The 19,625-nt window shown below is 42.8% G+C and overlaps 1 protein-coding gene across 2 annotated transcripts in view; it reads right to left on the bottom strand.

Moving 5' to 3' along the window:
* Positions 1–17,559, bottom strand: part of SHTN1 (shootin 1) — a 57,973-nt gene extending 40,414 nt beyond the window's left edge. Inside the window, exons 1-3 of one of the 2 annotated variants that reach the window (XM_021398302.1) lie at positions 17,346–17,559; positions 8,613–8,665; positions 1,430–1,490 (exon numbers count right to left, since the gene is read on the bottom strand). In XM_021398302.1, coding sequence (XP_021253977.1) covers positions 1,430–1,490; positions 8,613–8,665; positions 17,346–17,403 — 172 coding nt within the window. In that variant the 5' untranslated portion in view covers positions 17,404–17,559. Of the gene's footprint in view, positions 1–1,429; positions 1,491–8,612; positions 8,666–11,328; positions 11,466–17,345 lie in introns of those variants that run through there. The other variant, XM_021398303.1, reaches the window with a different exon arrangement.

Here is a 19,625-nt window from a genome sequence, read left to right as displayed (position 1 = left end):
AACACAATGGTCATGTTGTCATCAACCTTGCTGGCTCCAATTGAAAAGAAATGATTGTGTGTTGAAGCTTTCCCCCCCACCACCACCTTCTATCTCTTGTGCTCAATAGAACCAATTTTCAGAGAGCTATGAAATCACGCAATAGGGCCTAAAATGCAGCTGCTTGGCATACAAACGGGGCCCCATTAAACTGGAATCACACACAATATGTGTTTATGCCAGGAGAACAAATAGAAGCTGAGTACAGGCCAAGTTTATTCACAGACACAAAGCCGATGTAGCTCTTCATCAATATAATTGCCTTTTATATTGTCATTTAAATAATGGGCTCTATTATTGCCTTAAAATCCTAATATTTCTGGCATTTTATCACTATGTTTACAAGGTATGTCCTTTAAAAATGTGAAAGGAAGATAAAAGAAACCTATAAAATTTTACAACATCAAATATTACTTCAAATTTTAAGTCTTAACTACTTGACATTTTCTGCCACACTCTGGTATTCCTTGTATCGTAACAAAAACAAAACGGGCTTCAATTTTTCCCAGAGGAATTAGACTTCTTAGAGAACATTCTTGCCTCGCAGAATAGTTATCTGCCATCATTTAGGGCAGTAGATGATTCCTGTTGATCTTACACTTTTTTCCATAATTGTATCATACAAACAATTATAAAACAGAAGCGAGCAAATTCCTCTATTAATACAGTCACACAAAAGTGCAGACCATGTGATTTCTGATCTTGCATTAACTTCATCCACGTTTCTAATGCTTCATCGTGCAGTTCACCGTACTGGCACAAACCAGACACAACAGACCACAATCCTATTGTAATCGTCTCTTCTAAGGAGCTATTCCACCAGGATACTTCCACTCCCATTAGATGTGCTTTGCTGCTTCCAGACACCGTACATTTTCAATAGAACCATTATCATAAAAGTGCAGAACTCAATATTGACATTCTTGCAGCCTAGGCAAGGAAGAACTTGCTCTGAAAGTTATCAAGAGACATCAGTCACCCTAAAAACCTTTGCTGGTGTGTCTGTGCCTAAAGCAATTTTTGCCTTCGAGACAAAAACATTATTAATAGCAGTAGCTTCAGCAGTAGGATCAAATCCCACTCATTCCAAGCATGTGTTATTCTCAAAGTCACTTGCAAAGTCGCGGTGAGACAGAGCCACATCTGTACCACTATTTTCACCACTTCGTACCTTGAAAGTAACTACCTGTGTCAGAACCTGTAAATGCTGCAACAGCAGTTTGTCTGGCGATGATCGAACTCTTACCGATTAATTCCTTAAAATAAGGCTCTGAAGGAGAAACAGCAAGTGGACCTCAATCCCAGCATCCCGAACACTGCTTTATAGAATGCAGAACTACATTCTTAACGCCTTTATATCTAAGAAATTTCCAATAACACATCAACTTACTCTTCTGAAACTCCTCCAGTTTTTTGACAGCCTCATCTCGTTCTTGCTTGATTTTGTCACACTAGGAAAAGAGAAAACTGAAATGAAAAGCTGCTCCCAGTTACTTAATTAGCAGTCAGTCACAACATGCAAAAATAAACAACAATCACCTACTGGAACGATAATGTACAGAAGCCTATCAAAGCATAGTATCTTTTTACTTTCAGTCATATTGGATTGGTAGGAGCTTTAAGTTTTTAAAAGTCATTATCCAGAGCATTTCTTTACAGAATGGCAAGTTGTACTTGATTTTTGGCTCCACTTCAGTGCTACTCAAAATGTTTTAGAAGATCCACGTTATCCAAAACTGTATAAATGAAGTCATCCAGGTACCACATAACAGAAAAAGTAATACTTGGTATGTCATGAATATGCTCTAAGTCTAGTTTCTTTAACACAAACAGATTTAGAAAAGTCATACACTTCTATTTGTACCACATACAAAAAAAATACCCAAGGTCAATAACCAGGGATATCCAACTGAGTTTTGTAATACTATGAACAAGGATTCTATCTTAAAAAGGGAAGGATACTCATTTTCATACCATGATAATTTCTCACCATCTCACTTTCATTCTTTTTCACATTAACGCTTATACTACATAGGGTTACAATCACTGATCTTACGATGGAAAGGTTACATCAAAGACAAATAACAAAACAGACATTCAATAGACTTTTCTAATAAATCCCCTTTTATACGCAAATGAAAGAAACCACAGAAATGAGTAAACTTCACAAGAGGCGCAGTCAGCGATTAACCACACCGAAAAACACATGACCCGGGGGGAAGTATGACTGGCACATAACGTGTCTCACACTCATGGTGTACCAACATTCTTCCTCACACGCAGCCGTGCGCATTCAAGATCACAAATCAACTTCTGAAAAAGATCTATGTGACTGAGTTCCTTACAGCGCAACTCCTCCTGCAGTTACAAGGATTCCGATCACCGGAACAGAACTGGGAAACGAAGAAAGCTGAAACGATTTTGCTCGATTTTCAGTTTTTCCACATGAGGACCCACTTTGAGTTAGCCGGGAAAGGAGCCTGCTGTTAAGTAACAAGGGGGAGAGCTCAATTCAAAGGAAGCCAAATTCAAGAGAACCCTTCTCTCAGCCCCAAGGGATTCTGGATGAAAACCAAAAAGAAGGACCTGCTCTTGGATAAGGAAAGGCTGTAATCAGCATCAACGCAGGAGCGGTCTCTGTGCAACCACTGGAAGCTGCTGCTGGTGGCTGCCTGCGGGAGCAATAGGAGCTGCACTCGAGCAATCTCTCCTCTTGCTGCTTTGGGGCGATGAGATGAGGGACAGTTGCTGAGCAGGGATAAGGGCCTGTGAAACAGGGAAGAGCTGTAGAAGGAGCAAGCCATGCTGCCCCAAGCAGGGCCGGACGAGGACACACTGTTTCATCTGGCACCATGGGGTGTTAAAGAAGTGGTTAGGAGCATCTTGCATAGGAAAGGTGGGAAGGGAAACGTGCGCAAGAATCCTGCTGCTTGCTGCCCTCCCTCTCAGCTTCCTCAGCAGAATTTTGTCTTACCTTACCAGTAGCAGCACAGTCTAAGAAGAGAAGGCAGTAAAAGACACAGAAAGGAAGTCGTTCTGATTGTTCCCGCAGAGCACAGCTGCACTGCAAAGGAGGAGCAGCGTGAGCTGCTGCTGCTGCCTCTTCACATTTTACAACAGAGACACTGTACTATACTGGCATTGTTCACCCACGGACTTTTCTACACTCTGCAAGCTTAAAGCCCACTGCACACGAAATGAGAAAATGCTTTTTAATACTCGGTTTAAAAAAAAAAAACACAAAGATTAGCATTTTAAGGATCTAATCCGTTGCCCATGGAAGTCAACAAGACACTTCCCTGCTGATGGAAAGCCTGATGTAGGGAATGTACTGCGTCCTCTATCTCAGTAGAAAAAACTCCTTTTGAAATCCCGCAGTAACACGCTGCAAAGGGTAACAGCTTTCCCTCTGCAGCGAAAGGGGAAGTTAAATGACCCATTCCACTTCACCTTGAGTGCTATTTGCAGAGAGCTCCACTCGGACCACAGCAAACTAGATGATTCTCCTGATAGCTACACGTTTCTTTGCACAGTCAGGGTCTGCAGGTTTGGGTCTCTGCAGAGCAATTCCTGCTCCCAGTTACAGCTTTCTGAATATTTTCCTTTGGCAGCTGCTGCGCTTCAGAATAAAAGAGCAGGAAGAAAAGGAGAGTGGCAGATTGTTGCCCTTGCTGAAATGATCAATGGGAAGCAGTTTGCCTTTTGTCTTGCAATCAGACCTGCGAGAGCAGAACCATTACGCAGCCCTGCAAAAACAGAAATGAGTTCATCTCCAAATTGGCTAAAAATAAGAAAAAGCTGGGACTGTCTTTAACTGCTCGTATCATTTATAACCTGAAAGTTACGCAAACTATTCACACAAAATAATTGAGATTCATAACAAGAAACACTGACAGGAAATGGTGGAAAATATCAAATGTAGATATAGTAGCTGTTCTGACAAAATGCACAGAAGTCATCGAAATTCATAACCACTTCATTTCAAAAAGGCAGCACAAGGCTTATACAGCAGAATTGTTAATTAACAAGCACGCAGCTCATCCTAAATGTTTAAAGAGAAGCAGTGTTCTACTGCTGTAAAATATATTGCTCACTTTTCACATTCAAGTGCAAGAACTGCTGAAGAGAAGAGCAGTTTTCAAGCATTTACCCCTTGTCAGCAGTAAGCAACAGCTCCAAACTCAACAATACCATCAAATGGAGTAACAATAGATTACTCCTCGCTTGTCAGCCATTTCTTCTGTTTCAAACTTTATTCTGCTAAGAGTTCCAGCAAAATAACCATTTATACCATTTTATTCACTATGCTTTAGTCTAGTATATATAGCATCATCATCCCAGTATAAACCAGAGCTCATAGGCAATAGACATTCCAGTCCTGAACTAGGTACAGGAGCCAATGTTAAATTCCTGGCAATAAGAAGTCATTGCATTTGTCTATCTAGAAAGAAGTAACAGCTCAGTTTCCAAAATTCATTTTGTGATCAATTCCTTGTTTCTTCACCTTTACAGGAGCAATTTTAGGAGCTTTGCCAATCCTGCTCAATTCGAGATTTTTCCTTTTGAGGCAAACAATCGGAGACAATCCCTTCAATTCTAATGCAGAGAACTGACTAACACACTGACTGCTTAGAAGCAAATCACTTACGTGGCACACATTGGTGCTCACACCAAATACTGCATATTCATTGAGGTAAATGAACATGGCCTGCACTAGGAACTAGCACAGTACCTAGAGGGTACCATGCCAGCATGGGAACTTGATACTGCCAGGAGATGTTGCATAGTCAGTGCATGCAACCACCTGGAAGGCTGCAGTTTGCACACCCACTCCTGCTCACCCAGTTATCTTTTGCCACTAATTTCACAGAGGCAATTGGTGGATTTCTTCTCTGATTTTCATCTAGCAGTCATCTTTTTTGCCAACTACTTTTTGCATAACCTCCTACTGACTTCAGTAAAAGGCCTTCAAAGGGCAAAAACAAGAAGGAGATTGTTCAGCCCAGATATTAAAATGCAAGAAGTTCACATAGTAGCCATATAGTCAATTAAGCCATTGCTAAGCAACACAAGATACATTCTGTCCCTTTTACACAGATTGTAAAATTTATGCAGATTTAATGCTCGTTCTAAAATTATTAGTTTGGCACAGCGTGCAAAAGTATCCTATGACATTTGCTATGCTCCTAGAAAGAATGAGCATGTCATCAAGGCAGAATCCCTTCTCTGCTCCCATTTGGTGACAAAACATATAATCCACTCTGCACACGTGCTTGAAGAGAACAAACACCATGAATGATGTATCAGAGATACAGTATTACACCTACTGTTTTGGAAAGCTGTCTTGCTCTTTTTTTTCCCCTACTGGCAGAATGACAAAACACTGTCAAAACCAGTGTTTGGAGTCATTTCTGGCTGATTAGCAAGTAGTCAAATATTTATTCATGATCTGACTATGAATACGTCAGAACTGCATATTAGCTATATTTGTGTGTAACTGAATGTTAGTTACCTTTCATTTTTGTGAACTAGCATGCGTGTTTAGTCAGTTGCTTCAATTAAAAGGAAGACTGAAGTAATCTGCCAACGTCATTTTTGTTCCAGTTTTTGAAAGTATTTTAAAATATTAATTTAAAAAAATGCCTGTACCAATTTTGTCAGAGACCCCACCAGAGATCTCCACATTGGCAGTTTAGCGAGGGAGTGAGGAAGAAACACCGGGGACCAAAGATGTGATGTTTTGCTCCTGAATTGTCAAGGTTAGTGGTGTTCTCTTAAGCAGTGTTTTTTTAAACAAAGTAGCATACACAACAGCCAACTGACTTTCTAATGTTAAAAAGAAAAAATACGGGACAAAGAGCATATATATTCAAAAATTAAAATTACATTTGATTCTGAGTTAGATGTCTGCCATGTACTTAGTTCCAGTAGGATCTAATATTAAGCAGGATCATTTCCCAGTTAGTTGAACTGACATAGCTCATGTTTCAGAGTTATACATGTGTACTGGTGACTTAGGAAAAAAAATTACACTGTGTGTGTCAAAAGCATAGACATAAAGACTAACTCCTATGTGGTACTTTCCACAAATCATCTGCAAGTCTTCAAAAAAATTCTCTCTCATCTTCCACCTATGGATGCAATTGGGGTGTCTGTAATGGATACAGAGGAATCTTACACCCTGATGGACAGTGGCAGAAACTGGAACAGAATTTACTTGCAGCTTCCAAGAGCCAAAGACACGGATAGCCTGTGTCATAATTCCTCCAACATCACGTTTGATCCTGCAACGCATAAACTAGACATAAAGTTATCAAGACACTAATAAGCTTGCAGGATTACAGAGCCCTACAATAGTTTCTTCCAGGAGTAGTGCTGTACATAAACACAGCCATGAACTCTTGAACAGTAGATTCTTTTTGTGCAGAAGAAATGCACTTATGGCCTCACACTCAACCACTTGAGTCCAAGCACTTCAACAATTAAGCAGAACTGCTTACGTAAGCTCATCAGCCTGTAGGATGGAGGTTCTTGCATCTCCCATCTTACAGCTGTGCAAATCAGTTAAGAATGTGCTCAGTGCTGGAGGATTTTCAACCGTTACACAAGTATGTTGAAAAATGCCATACCAGGTTTCAGAATAAGTACACGAAAGTGACTACACATACGCAGTTATAAGAAGTCTTGTGGAAAAGAGGAACAAGAAAGAAAGAAAAGCAGAATGTAAGCAGTAACCTCAGAACATCTTATTTCACCTTGATTGTGGAAACAATTTTTTTCATTTGAATTGCCTTTGAAAAAAAAAACTTTCTTAATAAAAATCCTGAACAATCCCTGTCCTTTCCTTGACATTAAAAAAAAAAAAAAAAAACTCTGCTGAAGAAACTCTCAAGGTAGCAGAATTAGGTTTCAGGGCAAAGCTGGAGCGCTCATTTTCCAGGCATGGGAAAGTCCCATTGTGGAACTCCTCGCATGTGATGGAAGCCAATTCACCAGCACCAGCTCAAGGGGAGACTGGGCACATCCAATGAAGAGTTGCTGGGGGCACAACACACAGAAAACATACAGCTCAAGAAGCGGGTTACACACGGTCTGCAGACTATAAGAATACACTGAGGAGGTATTATACATGATCTTACACACCTCTCCCTCTGCTGCTGGCCTCTGCCAGAGACTACATACTGTGCTAAATGGACTCTCTCTCATCCATTAGAAGTTAACTGCCACAGTTTTCTCAATAGTGAATACAGAGGATAAATGTATTGGGATATCTGGGGCTCTGGTGTAGGACAGAGAACAGAAAGCACAGAGGAGACAACATCAATGGGCAGGAGGGAGTGAAGTAGAATATGCTGAGCTCAGTGGATATATACACAATCACTGTTGAAACGTAATATGAAAAGAAGCTTTGAGGTTTTTCTTTTAATAATGGTAAAGTAGTTAAGGACAAGGGCTCTCCATTACAGCCTTGAACTGCAACGTTTATAACAACCGGACTAAAACTGACCCTTTAGAAATGTCTTCACAGAAACCAGAACTAAACCCTCATGCTCCAGCAGATAATGCTGTTCCCTAATAGTGGAGACAGGGGAATTTTCTGCTCACTGTACAGAGTGGCAGTGCGTCATTGCCTCCCCCACTACCTAGAACTGATAAGAGGCTTTCACTGACCACAGTTTCTTTTGGCAGATAACTGCTAAAAAACTTTCGCACATTGACAACAATTTACACAACACAACACTGCCACCAATTCTCTCACCAAGTTCTCTCTTCTTATTGGTTTCCTCATAAAAACAAGTGTGTGGTATGAACAGGAGTCCACGGTGAGGAAAGATACCTTGCCAATTTCACTACTAGGAGGACAGTTTATCATAATTACATTAACCAACCTGGAAAGCAGTACTTACGTTTGTACCACCAAACTTCAGAACATTAAAAAATAAAGCCTGCAGTAATTAATGATGTTCAGTCCATAAATTCAAAGTCTTTTTTCAAGTTAGACGGGTGCACGCATTTCACAAAAAGATACGTGATATACTGCAAATCTGTTTTAAGCTGTGCTCTGAGTGTTGAGGGGAGAGATCTTCTCCTATTCAAAGGGATTTTGTGGAGAGAGAGAATTGAGTACCTTCAGAAATCCTACTCCCACATTCTGAATTTTTAGGAGGGCTGGGTGAGGGCAGGAGTCGTTCTATTTCCTTTTCATTAAGTTTCAGTACGCAAATCAAGCTGCAATATAGCAGTGTTCGGATACAAGGGAAACAAGTTTTCCTAAGAATATTTAAACACATGAGTTGGCCTACGCTGACATTGTAAACTAGCTACAGCAGTAGTCACTTAAATAGATATACTCATATATTTATAGCAACTTTTCTGGAATAAGACAGCTAGAATAGCTGCTGAGAGTTACTTCCGTTGCTCCTTAACACATATAGGTACAAGAAGTACTGATTACTGATGTCATTTTAAATACTCAGCTGAGCTCACAACAGCAGATAATAACCTCTCATATGAAATAACATATTCTGATATTTTACATTTTAGTATTAAGGAAATAATCCTTCAATACAAACCTCCTCTTTCGTTTTCTTATTTTCTGCTCTAAGCTCTTCATATTCGCCAACAGCTATAAAAGAAAAATAAAGGAAAAAAAGGTTAACATTGCAGCATCTCTTTTACTCAGATTAGCTTTCTGCTTATTCATTTTAAAGCTCTTCTGGCTATCTACAGAGACTTTAAATAACATGGGTCATAAACTTTATTAATAGCCTATGGATGAACTGGACATCCTTTTAGAATTGAAGTAATTGGAAAGCATCTGAAAAGGATAGTGGCTCTCAAAACAATCAGTTTTTGATCAATGAAAAGTTAAACAATCTTATTGATTGAGTTCAAAAACTACAAGGTGAATGTACTGGCTTGTAGACACTAGTTCAAACCCACATTGGCTCAGGCTACAGATTAATGGAAGAAAGCATGGTTAATGCAACACTGTTATGTATAAATATGCACATGTACCTCCAGAATAGCTGAGCACCTTTTTTATTTATTTAAATATTTTCTCACACCAGAAGTCCTACGAGACCCTTTCTTCCCTTGTACTCCATGAGGAAGACATAAGAAGCCGGCACGATTTATCCAAGATTACACAAGAACTCAGCTGCAGGGATCAACAAGGAACAGCTCAGCCTCCGGGATGCTGAAGGTCCCTTGTTTCAAACCAGAAAATGGTGCGCAGAAACTATCAGTTTACGGTATATTTTTTTGTGTGCCATTTTTCAAATGCTTATTCTACTGCCTTCTAATGCTTATTCTGTGGCATGCCTTCATTGCCACAACGACCCAGGCCTATTGTTCTTTCAGTGTGTCTTCTGTTTGGCCTTCAAGGCCACAGAAATTCTACTATTATTATGAAAAAGTGCAAACACAAAGTGTTTGTTCAAAGCGGTAAAGAAACTAACTGCGCTCAAAAGGAACTCCGTTCAGTCAGTCCTTAAGACACGTACGATATGAATAAAGGAGATATTGTCCTACACCTTATCCCAGCCCCTCAGTACTCACTTCTTCAAAACGTTCTCACACGCAAGAGGAAGTTATAGTACCATACCAGCGTTATTTTAAGCCAACTTAAGCAGAACTGGATAAAGGTTTTGAATTCATAGCTTTCAGATGACAGAGATGTTGTAGGGTAAGATGGTAAGAGAAGCTTCATCTAAAGGCATGACCATGTCAAGTCTGGTGGATTAGCCCCCTGAAAACCCTCTACTCCTTTCCAGCTTCAAATACCCTGACTTTTTCAAACAAGAAGCTTTTAGAAATCAAGTTACGCTTTGCACTACTGCGATGTTTCTCTTCTCCCCTACCCCCAGAGCTTCAAAATCTGTTTAAAAAAAAAAAAAAATTCAACTCGCTCCTGAAAGCTATACCCAAGACATCACTGTCCGGCTTGTCTTAAGCACATCTGTTACTTGCACAGAAATATATCAGACGTAACAAACTCAAATTACTCTATTTTCTCCAAGATCATTTCATTTCAGAGACCTGGGTGCAAGGCACAAGGAGTTTGGGAGACAGACTGCAGCTGCAGCTCCTCGGCCCATCCCTCTAACACAGGGCTCTGGTGTGCCCAGACCAGGAACACGGCAACAGCAAGACCTTGCTGCTACGTTAACCTGAAAGAAACTACACTGGTGTAGCTGCTCTAAGAGAGAGCTCATGAAGTGAAACAAAAGACATTTCTTACACAGTGTCAACCATTTACGGGCTGGTTCGGCCCAGTTTCATGACTAATGGGCTCTGGGAAAGGGGAAACAGGGGAAAGGATAGGGAGGCAGGCCTAAAAACAAAACAGCAGCAACGATCTGAGGAGCAAAGTTAATTTAGTAAATAAGATATCAGAGTGCAAGGTAACACAATATAATACAATACAATTGGAATTGAAGCTAATAAATCAAGTAAAATGAGAGAGAGAGAAGCTGAAAGGGAAAAAGAGGCCATCTTGTGACTTGCTAACAGTTTTATCTTTCCCTCTGAATGGAAAACGGAAACACAAAGTCCTCTGGGGTAGCAGTTCTTCTTCTCTTCTCAGAATCAGGTACCTGGAAAATCAGCAGTCCACGGAACTGGAGCGTTAACTCTTTAACTCCCAGTGCTCTAGATGATGTTATGATGTGGAATACTGCTAACAAAAATTATAAAACCGTGACACACAGGAACGTAAAAGCTACGTCTCCTGATCACTGCTCTACCACCATGCCATTTCTATGCTCCTTCTAGGAAAACAAAGGCAGACTTCTAACACCAGCGCTGAGACACAAGAGAAAGATGAAGTCTGTATCCACGGATACTGCTTCCTTGTACTTGGAAACTGACAGCATGCGCTCACTTTTATTTAAGGCCAACTCACATCTGTTACGCAATGCTTTATAAATGACTGAAAAATGGGAGTGCAGCTTTGTCCCACCCTCGAGAGCTCTCATCTGCTCTGTGAACCAATCGTTCTGAAGTCATAAGCCCCTCGGGCCGGGACACAGGAACAAGTTCTCACAAAGCCAGGCAGCCAGGAACTTACACAACGCTCCAGCAACCCGTGGTAACAGCTCACCTATGCATGATTGGGAATTGAACTGCATGTTGGAGGACCCATTCCCTCTCCTACTGCTGTTGGTAGTGCACAACACATTTGTCGTGGAATGAAAACACAAAATCATCAGCTGCTTCGTGCCAAGACACGCCGCGGTGTCTTTTCACCATTGCCATCCCCCTTACTGACATTAAAAAAACAATTACCTTTTTCTTGAATATAAGTAGCAATGTTCTGCTATCTCATTTTGAGATCTTCACGGAAGGCAATTTCTGGATCACCATGTTTCAATACAGATCTCATTCTTTGGATTTTCAGGTATGGATTTACAAAACGCTAATGAAGAACCTGCTCTTTTTATCAGGCCTGGAAAGTGAAATAACAATTAAGAAATGACTAGACACATGTTTTCTGTTGTATATTAGATTCTCCGCAAAGGCAGAAGAGAACTTAGAAACTATGAAGAATGAATGGAAAGTTGGTGGATCCTGTATTTTTTAAACAACAGAGGGAGGTTGTTTTTTTTTTTTTTTTTAATTATATAGAGGCAATTTGATACAAAGCTTTTCAAATGTTTAACGTATAACAAAGTTTTGAGGCTACCCCTGAAAGAGTCACGAGTCTATCTGATGTTCGCTGACATGCTGAAATGCATAAAGGTGGAAATTATCTCGTCACTCTAAAGCAGTCCTAGGAAAACCAATACAGCAGCGACCAGTTATCACTTCATGTTGCAAAACTCATAGAGAGCATTAGGCCTAAAAATACTTCTGGGAGATTAGAAAGTATCATTACCACTTTTCCCTTGCTCGACAAACCATAGACGCTGCCTATGGCCAGGACTTGCCTAACTCTTCTGTAAAAGCCAAGGCTACTTTTTCTCCCTAATCTATGAAGGCTCCCACACAGCATATCCCTTACAAGGGCATCTGAAATCTTCTTACATCTCACACTGGCTCGTTTAGATTATGCTATACTTACAATACCCTGCAAATGAAGATCAGTGGTGTGCAAAACAAACAAGTGAAGATGCTATACTAAAGATGCTACTGAAATTCTAGAGCTCTACACCATTTTCTCAAAGAATCAGCACGGTAACACACGTGGATAATAAAATTCCTATTTTGTATCCATTCTCTTCCCGTGAACCCTGAAGAACCTGACTAAATACCTATCACATACCCTGGAATACTGCCACTGCCTGACACTGATTTCAGTTTAACAGACTTATTCCTGATACACGGTAGTGTTATGGAAATAACGTAGCAGGATATGAATTCCTTTGCTGCAGGCTAACTTCAAGCAGACTGAGGTGCAACACTACAACTTGATTTCAACACCAAGGAAGCAAAAATTTTGTGAAGAAGAAAAAAGAACAGAATATTCTTGGCTACAGCTCCCAACCCACGCAAAACATACTCGCAGCCAGCACTGATCTTATTTTCAACTTAGCCTGAACCTGGATTTACTAACAGAAGAGACGCGTTACCTCAATTAGTTGATTTATATATTTATATACGTGTTATGTTACAAAGCACTTATTAGTAAAACAAGGTCAAAAGAGTAAAAAATATGTAATGATTATAATTTACACTGAACAACAGAAAAGACACCTACATGTATACTGAGTGAGATTTCCCAGTCCTTTATTAAAAGAAAAAAAAACAAAAACAACCTTCTAAAGCTGCATATTAAAAACCACAAATAAGAAAATTCTACACTCATATACTTCAGCATTTATACTGCAAACCAGAGTGGTCTTCAAGTAGATGGAGAGCCCTTCCATGTCAAATCAGCCCCATAATGCCACTTCAGCATTTCAGACTTACTCAATCAAAAAATAAGTAGAGCACAAGGAAAGCACATGTCACTCCACTACTTACCCTTCTGGGCTGCAGGCTGGGCATGTGTTTACTGGTGCAGGCAAGAGTCAAACCTTGCAGAGCAAAAAGCTATCCTAATGAAGTCACTGTGTTGGTAGAAGGAAATTCACACCTGGCCTTTGGCAGCTTTGGACACCGTGAGAGGGAGAACCATCCCTGACAGCAAGACCACAAGAGAAACTCCATGAGGCTGACTTCTGCCACACTCCTTATCCCAGTGTACCTGGAAAATGAAGAGTCTGGCCAAATCTGTAGCACAAACCACCTCCCAAATAGAAACAATCTCCTGATAAGCAAAGTGTACACAAGACCTGTGAAACCCTCTCAGGAGTAAAAATACAGGCCAGAAGGACTGGATTTTTCTGTTTTCCCAATCATACGGTCAAAGATCCCTTCCACTAAACCCAGGCCACCTCTCTTCCAGCAAGACGTGGCGTGGCATTGTACGTGGCTGATACTACCAAACTGTAAGATTCAATTAGTAAACACTTTGCTGCATCCTGCACTGTATCCTGGGAGTCCCACAGCTCCCTGGAAAACAGAAAGGGAAATTACACATATCATAGCCTGATAAAGCCTGATCATTAAGCTTACATCAAAAGATTTGCCTTTGCAAGTTTCTAATAAACCAGATAGCCCTACACCAAAGAGCTGAAGCAGGAAACACTGTTACACTCTACAAATGAAGAAAACACTTAAACATGATGGCTTCTGCTGGGGAAATGATGGCTTCTGCATACAAAAACTCACAAACGCAGGTACATGGGGAAAAGTCTGTACAGCAGATGCCTACAGAAGGGAATGCAGAAGCCAACAAGGTATCCCAGCTGAATAAAGAAATCCATCCGGCCATAAAAATTATCTTTCTGCCACAAAGAACAAATCTGCCAAATCACAATTAAGAGCTTGTCAATAGCACACACGTACCACTACTCTGAGATATTTGTGCCAGACTGGCAGGTCTGCTCTAAGGAAGATATATTCAAACTTTCTGGCACTGTTTTTTTTTTTAAAGAGAGTGAGAAGATCTTAAAAAAAAAAAAAAAAAAGTAATAAAAAACAATCAACCTTTGGGATTAGAGACTCAAAATCACCACACTTCATCCAAAAAAAAAGCCAACACAAACAGATAAGACCTTTAAAACAGATAAAGAAAATCATGTTTAATACATCTGCAGTTAACCGTGGTCGTTAACTACAGTAATTTAGCCAAGTCACCGAAAGTTTGACTGTGATAGTGGCAGGTGAAGTGCTTACATAATGTATAACTCCAGATGTTGTGACTGATGACTGCTGTTTTCAGCTGAACAAAGATGTGACACAGCTGAAGGTGTTTCTTTAAGAGCAAAGTTTCAGCAGCATCAATAAAACCAAAGACAAACATGGCAATCTTCCATGCAGCTGTTAGGCTGGTTTGGTGCTCTGCTGAAAACACCACTTTCAGGTAAAAAAAAAAAAAAAAAAAAGTGCATTTAGGTAAGGCTAATATTTATAGTATGCCTGCTTTATCTAACCAAGCCATCTCAGAAAGCTATTCACAGAATGAAAACTCAAATAATACTCCCAAGGCTTAAATATCATTGATACAGTGATCATGTTTCTCCACGATGTTCACCTTAAACTTGGCAACGGAGCAAGCTGAAGAACAAGCAGTGTCAAGTATCCAGGTCTAATCCACAGGACCTGGAAAATTCAGCATGGGTGAAAGATAAGCCTACACGCTCACAGTTTCAGTGCCCCTGTCACTGCGCAGAGCTGTGCCAAACAGCCAAGGGAATTTGTCCAGACACCAGTCAGTGTCACAGCTGCCACTGAGAATTGCACAGCAGCCACCAAATACCTGCCTCAGGTGCAATCTGCTGACCTTGGTAAGGAAAGTAAAAGCAGCACTGAGACATCACTGCAATCAGCCACGTACACGGCTGCTGCCCTCTCCACCTTCCCAGCCAGCACTGCTATCTGGCATCAAGTCCAGGCTGTTTCCCAACACTAGAAAAACACACCCTGAAAAAGAAACTGAATGCAGGCTAGTGAGAGAATGTGTTCAAACTTCTTCAAATCAATGAGTGTTATCCAGAAAACTGACAACAGACCATAATGCTGCAGCAATCTGAAGCCATATACCACTTTAAATGCAATAAATACAGGACTCCTGAACAGTACATACACCCAGAATCTCAAGTCTTTGGAGACAGCAGGTCATTCCAACATCTGCATTTAATTTCAGTGTAATATTCTTATCTACACCTAGAAGCAGCAAAGAGGAAAATTACTAGGGTTTTTTCTTCGTCTTTCCAACCCTCTTTGGGCTCTTTACTTGGGACGCTTCAGTCCTGCCAGTTAACACCATTTAACTGCAGCGTGCTAGCATAACGCGCTGGTTTGCATCTAAAACAATGCAATGTGAAATAGTAAGGATTTTCAAGAAGTTTTCCACTGGTAATTCTTCTCCCATAAAAATCAGCTTCCCAGCTAGCCATACAATTACAAAGACATTTGTCGGTCCCACAACAAATTACTAACACTCCTACATTAGGGAAACATCTATCAAGAACAGCACGTTACAGGACAGGATCTGCCTGTTAGTTTCTATCAGCTCAAGAGGATCCAGGGCAGTCAGCACTCGAGTTACAGCGTCTCTCCTTTGAACTAACTAACTCCTGACGTCCCATAAACTTTCTTTAGGCATTAAAGGACACTCAGTCTACCCGAACAGAAGACTTTCAGATGTCAATATTGAAACCCCAGTTCTTCTGAAGTCAATGAGAAAACTCAAAGCAATTTCAAGATGTTGGGATTTCTGAAGAATAACCCACACTCATCTCGTTAGCAACTCATCACTGTCATTTTAGCAACCATCATTTTGGCACAGACAACTCTTCAGAAGCCAACAGCACTGGAAGGAAGCAATCAATTGGGAACAAACAGCTTTTTAGCCTTATTTTTTGGTCCCACAGTATTAAAACTCATAGTTACGTGACTATCATGCGTTTTACAACAACTTTAATCCTTGTGAGTCAGAATCGAGCTAGGGCAACCAAAAATCATCAATTTACAATGCTGAGTGGACAGGACCAAGCAAAAAGGAAGTGTTGAGGTGGGCGATCATAAACATTCACCTGAAATTAGTTTCAGAGAAGCTCCTGCTGCACAGCAGAGGTGATCCAGTCCAGTTATAGCCTGAACAAATTATGTCTGCTGCATACAAAGCTGAGAGATCGGAGGCATGACAGTCTCTGGAGAGATGCTCACAGACAAACATCCACAACTCAGATGACTGATAACTAAGTCCTGTGACTGTCATCTGTTTAACCAGGCAAGACAGAAACTTTTCTAGACCAGTTTGGTTTGGAAGTAGACTGACCAGTGAAGAAGCAGGCTACCTTTTCAGTGTCCAACCTCTTTTTCTTGTCCCTTCTTACCCAACACAAAATGTTCCAATGTCTTAGGACCTGAGCATCCATACGGCTGAAGCACTGAACTTCCCTACAAAAGCACCGGGCAGTGACTCATACAGGGAACCCAATCAGCCCGTCATTCAGTTACACAGGAACTACAAAGGCTCCACAGAAACTCATGGCATATCAGGCCCTGAGCTGTATCACCGGGAAGTTCGCGTGCTGATTAGGAGTAGAGCAGAGGGTGTTTCGTGGGCTGGTTTAACACCTCCTGCTATGCACAACAGAGCAGGGACAGGGAGTCTTGAAACAGCAAGGATCTCCTCATGAAGCTCAACCTCCTCAGGAAGCTCATCACAACCGGACTTTCACTTCTCCAAGCCTCGGCACTCCCGCCGAGTTCCTCTTCTAAACGGGAGAAGATGGACTGACACCAGGGGAGGCCAGACTGACACCCAGCTGCCCCTGACGGGCTCGATGCCTGCGCCGGCTGCACAGCGGCTCCCAGCACGCAGCTGAACGCGGGGCAGCAGCACCCAGACACGTGCCGCGCTCCTCGCCCTCAGCCAGCCCCGCGCCGTCAGCCACTCGATGCCCACCCCGACAGCACACAAAACCAGCAGGTGCCGAAAGGCGAGGCGGCCGGAACGGGCACAGACAAGGGGCAGAGTCGCAACGTGCCAGCTCCCGTTTTCAAGGCTGTTTTTTCTCCCACATGGGCCTGGAAGCGAGAGGGGCCGGGGGCCGCCCAGGCCGCACCGCCCGCCGCCGGCCCCACGCCGCAGGCCGCGCCCCGGCCCCTCCGAGCCCTCTCACGCCGCCGCCTCACGCCGCCCCGCGGCCGCGCTCCCACCGCCCGAACCCGGGCCCGCGGCGGCCGAGGGAGAGAGGGAGGGAGAGCCGGTGCGCTCAGAGCCAGCCGGAGGCGCCGCCCGCCCCTACCTCGGTCCTTCAGGCTGGCCAGCAGCTCCAGCTGCTTCTCCTCGTCCGAGCTGTTCATCCTGCCCCGCTCCGCCTCACCTCTCGCGGCTACACCTGGCAGCGTTCGGGCGGCTCTCGCAGCCCCGGGGCGCGGCGGGCGCGGCGAACGGCCCGGCCCGCTCCGCTCTGCACATGCCCAGACTCCCGCGGCGCCCCAGTGAGCATGTGCGGGGTGCGGCTGCTCCGCGCCCCGGGCTGTGCGCGGCACCTCCCTGACGGGCGGTGGTCGTGCGGCGCCTGAGGGGCTCTGGCTGCCCGCCCGGCTCCGGGCGCGCCGCGACCCCCGGTGCTCTGGGGCTGAGGCGGGCTCCTGAGGGGTGCGAAGGAGGCGGGGAGGGCTCCAGGAGGCCCTCGGGGTGCTGCTCTGGGTGATGTCAAAAATCCGCACAAGTCTCTGGGCAGAGGAAGCCTTCGTTCTTGTAATGCTATTTGCCTTGTGCTGGCTGGTGCAGAGGCCAGGAGTGCTCCTATGCAGCGCAAGGGGCTTTAATGAACGCTTTTACACCGTGCGTAGAGAACAGCATTCCCAAAGATTCCAGAGAAGCAGCTGCAGGGCAGTTCCAGCGTCCAACACAGACGAAACTTTGGGACAACATCAGAGCAGAGGGCTTTCGTGGAGATCCTGCTCCATTTGTCCATGAAGAATGCAGTTCTGCTTCCCAGCAATCCTAGAGTGGAAAAGAAAAGGATCTGGTGATAAACATAGAATTATAGAATCATTTGAGTTGGAAGGGACCGTTAGGTCCAACTCCCTGCAATGAACAGGGACACCTACAGATCCATCAAGTGCTCAGAGCCCCGTCCAGCCTGACCTTGGGTGTCCTCAGGTACATGGCATCCACCACCTCTCTGGGCAACTTGTGCCAGTGGTTCATCACACTTATTGTAAAAAATTCTTCCTTATATCTAGTCTAAATCTCCCCTCTTTTAGTTTAAAACCATTTCCCCTTGTCCTATCACAACAAACCAATTGATTCTATGATGATTCTGTGATTCTGTCTCTGTGCTAAAGCAGTGACCCTACCCATCTCCTACGGAGCCTGGCACTGAATACACACAGTCACTGCAGAGCTTGATTCTACCTCATTTTATTTCTTGAACTTCGGAAACTAGAAAGTCAGAAGCTTGAAATAAAATTGCTATCTTTGATGTTAACTAACCAAATGCTGTGAGACGCGTGATTCATAATGGATGATACTAGAGTAAATCTGAAGCGGAGCTCATTTTCAAAAACCTCCTGTCAGTCACACTGGAGCTGCTCACAGTTGCGGTCTGCTGAACCGCAGCAGTCTTCAGATTTATTCTTTAAGCACTGGCAAAGCACAGCTTTTCCATCTCCTTCCTTGGCAAGTGCCTGTACTGCACCATGGCAGCCAGAAAACGGAACATCGCCCCAGACATGGCAACCTTAGTTAGAAAGATCTGTGAAAGAAAGGAAGACTTCACTATAAATTGCTGCTCAGACCTCCTACCTCTTTCTTGCCCGACTGCATCCTGTAGTCTTCTTGACCCAGTAAACCTTTAAAAGATGATGAGACTTTGTGTTGTTATTCTGTAGTGTTATCTGCCCTAGAACTGGTCAACAGCACATGTAATGGTGTCCTGGAAAGGAGCCAGGAGCCCACGTGAGCTGTACTGGTGCGATATGCTCAGGTACAGCTACTGAGGCCACGTGAGAAAGTTCAAAAGCTAGTCAGCTTCTTTGGAACTTGTCAGCATAAAACGCATTCAACTGCTCCAAAAGCGAAGTTATAAATCCATGCTCCTGCATGCAGTCACACACAGAGAAGGGGAAATTACGCTGGAAACCAAAGGCCCTATAGATGTGGGAAGCAGTGTCCAAGTAGTTACAGACATGCTGTGGGTGAGGTGCTGCAGCAGAACGGGGTGTTCACTAACTACAGGAAAAAAATTCTCCCATGGCATCAACAGGATCAAAATAACGATACTATAGTCCAGCTCTTCAAAACATGGCACGGAGTCATAGATAGAGAAAGCAAAAGAGGAAAAAAAGTGATCCAACGCTTGAGGAGAGAGATTTCAAACTCTTAATCTTTTAAATTGTGCAAAAAAGGAAACAAATTATTGGATTATGTTAGTTTCACAGGAGAAAATCCTTGGTACTTGAGGGCTTTTTGGCTTAGTGGAAATGACTCAACCAGAATCTGTGTCTGCAACCAGAAGCTGAACGTGAAGGCTACAAATAGAGTTATACATCAATAAATGCCTCCATTTTGAATA

This window comes from Numida meleagris, chromosome 5 (genome assembly GCF_002078875.1).
Source record: "Numida meleagris isolate 19003 breed g44 Domestic line chromosome 5, NumMel1.0, whole genome shotgun sequence".
Lineage (NCBI taxonomy): Eukaryota > Metazoa > Chordata > Aves > Galliformes > Numididae > Numida > Numida meleagris.
The sequence above is the reverse complement of the archived record's forward strand: the minus strand, read 5'-3'. Positions and strand labels throughout refer to the sequence as shown.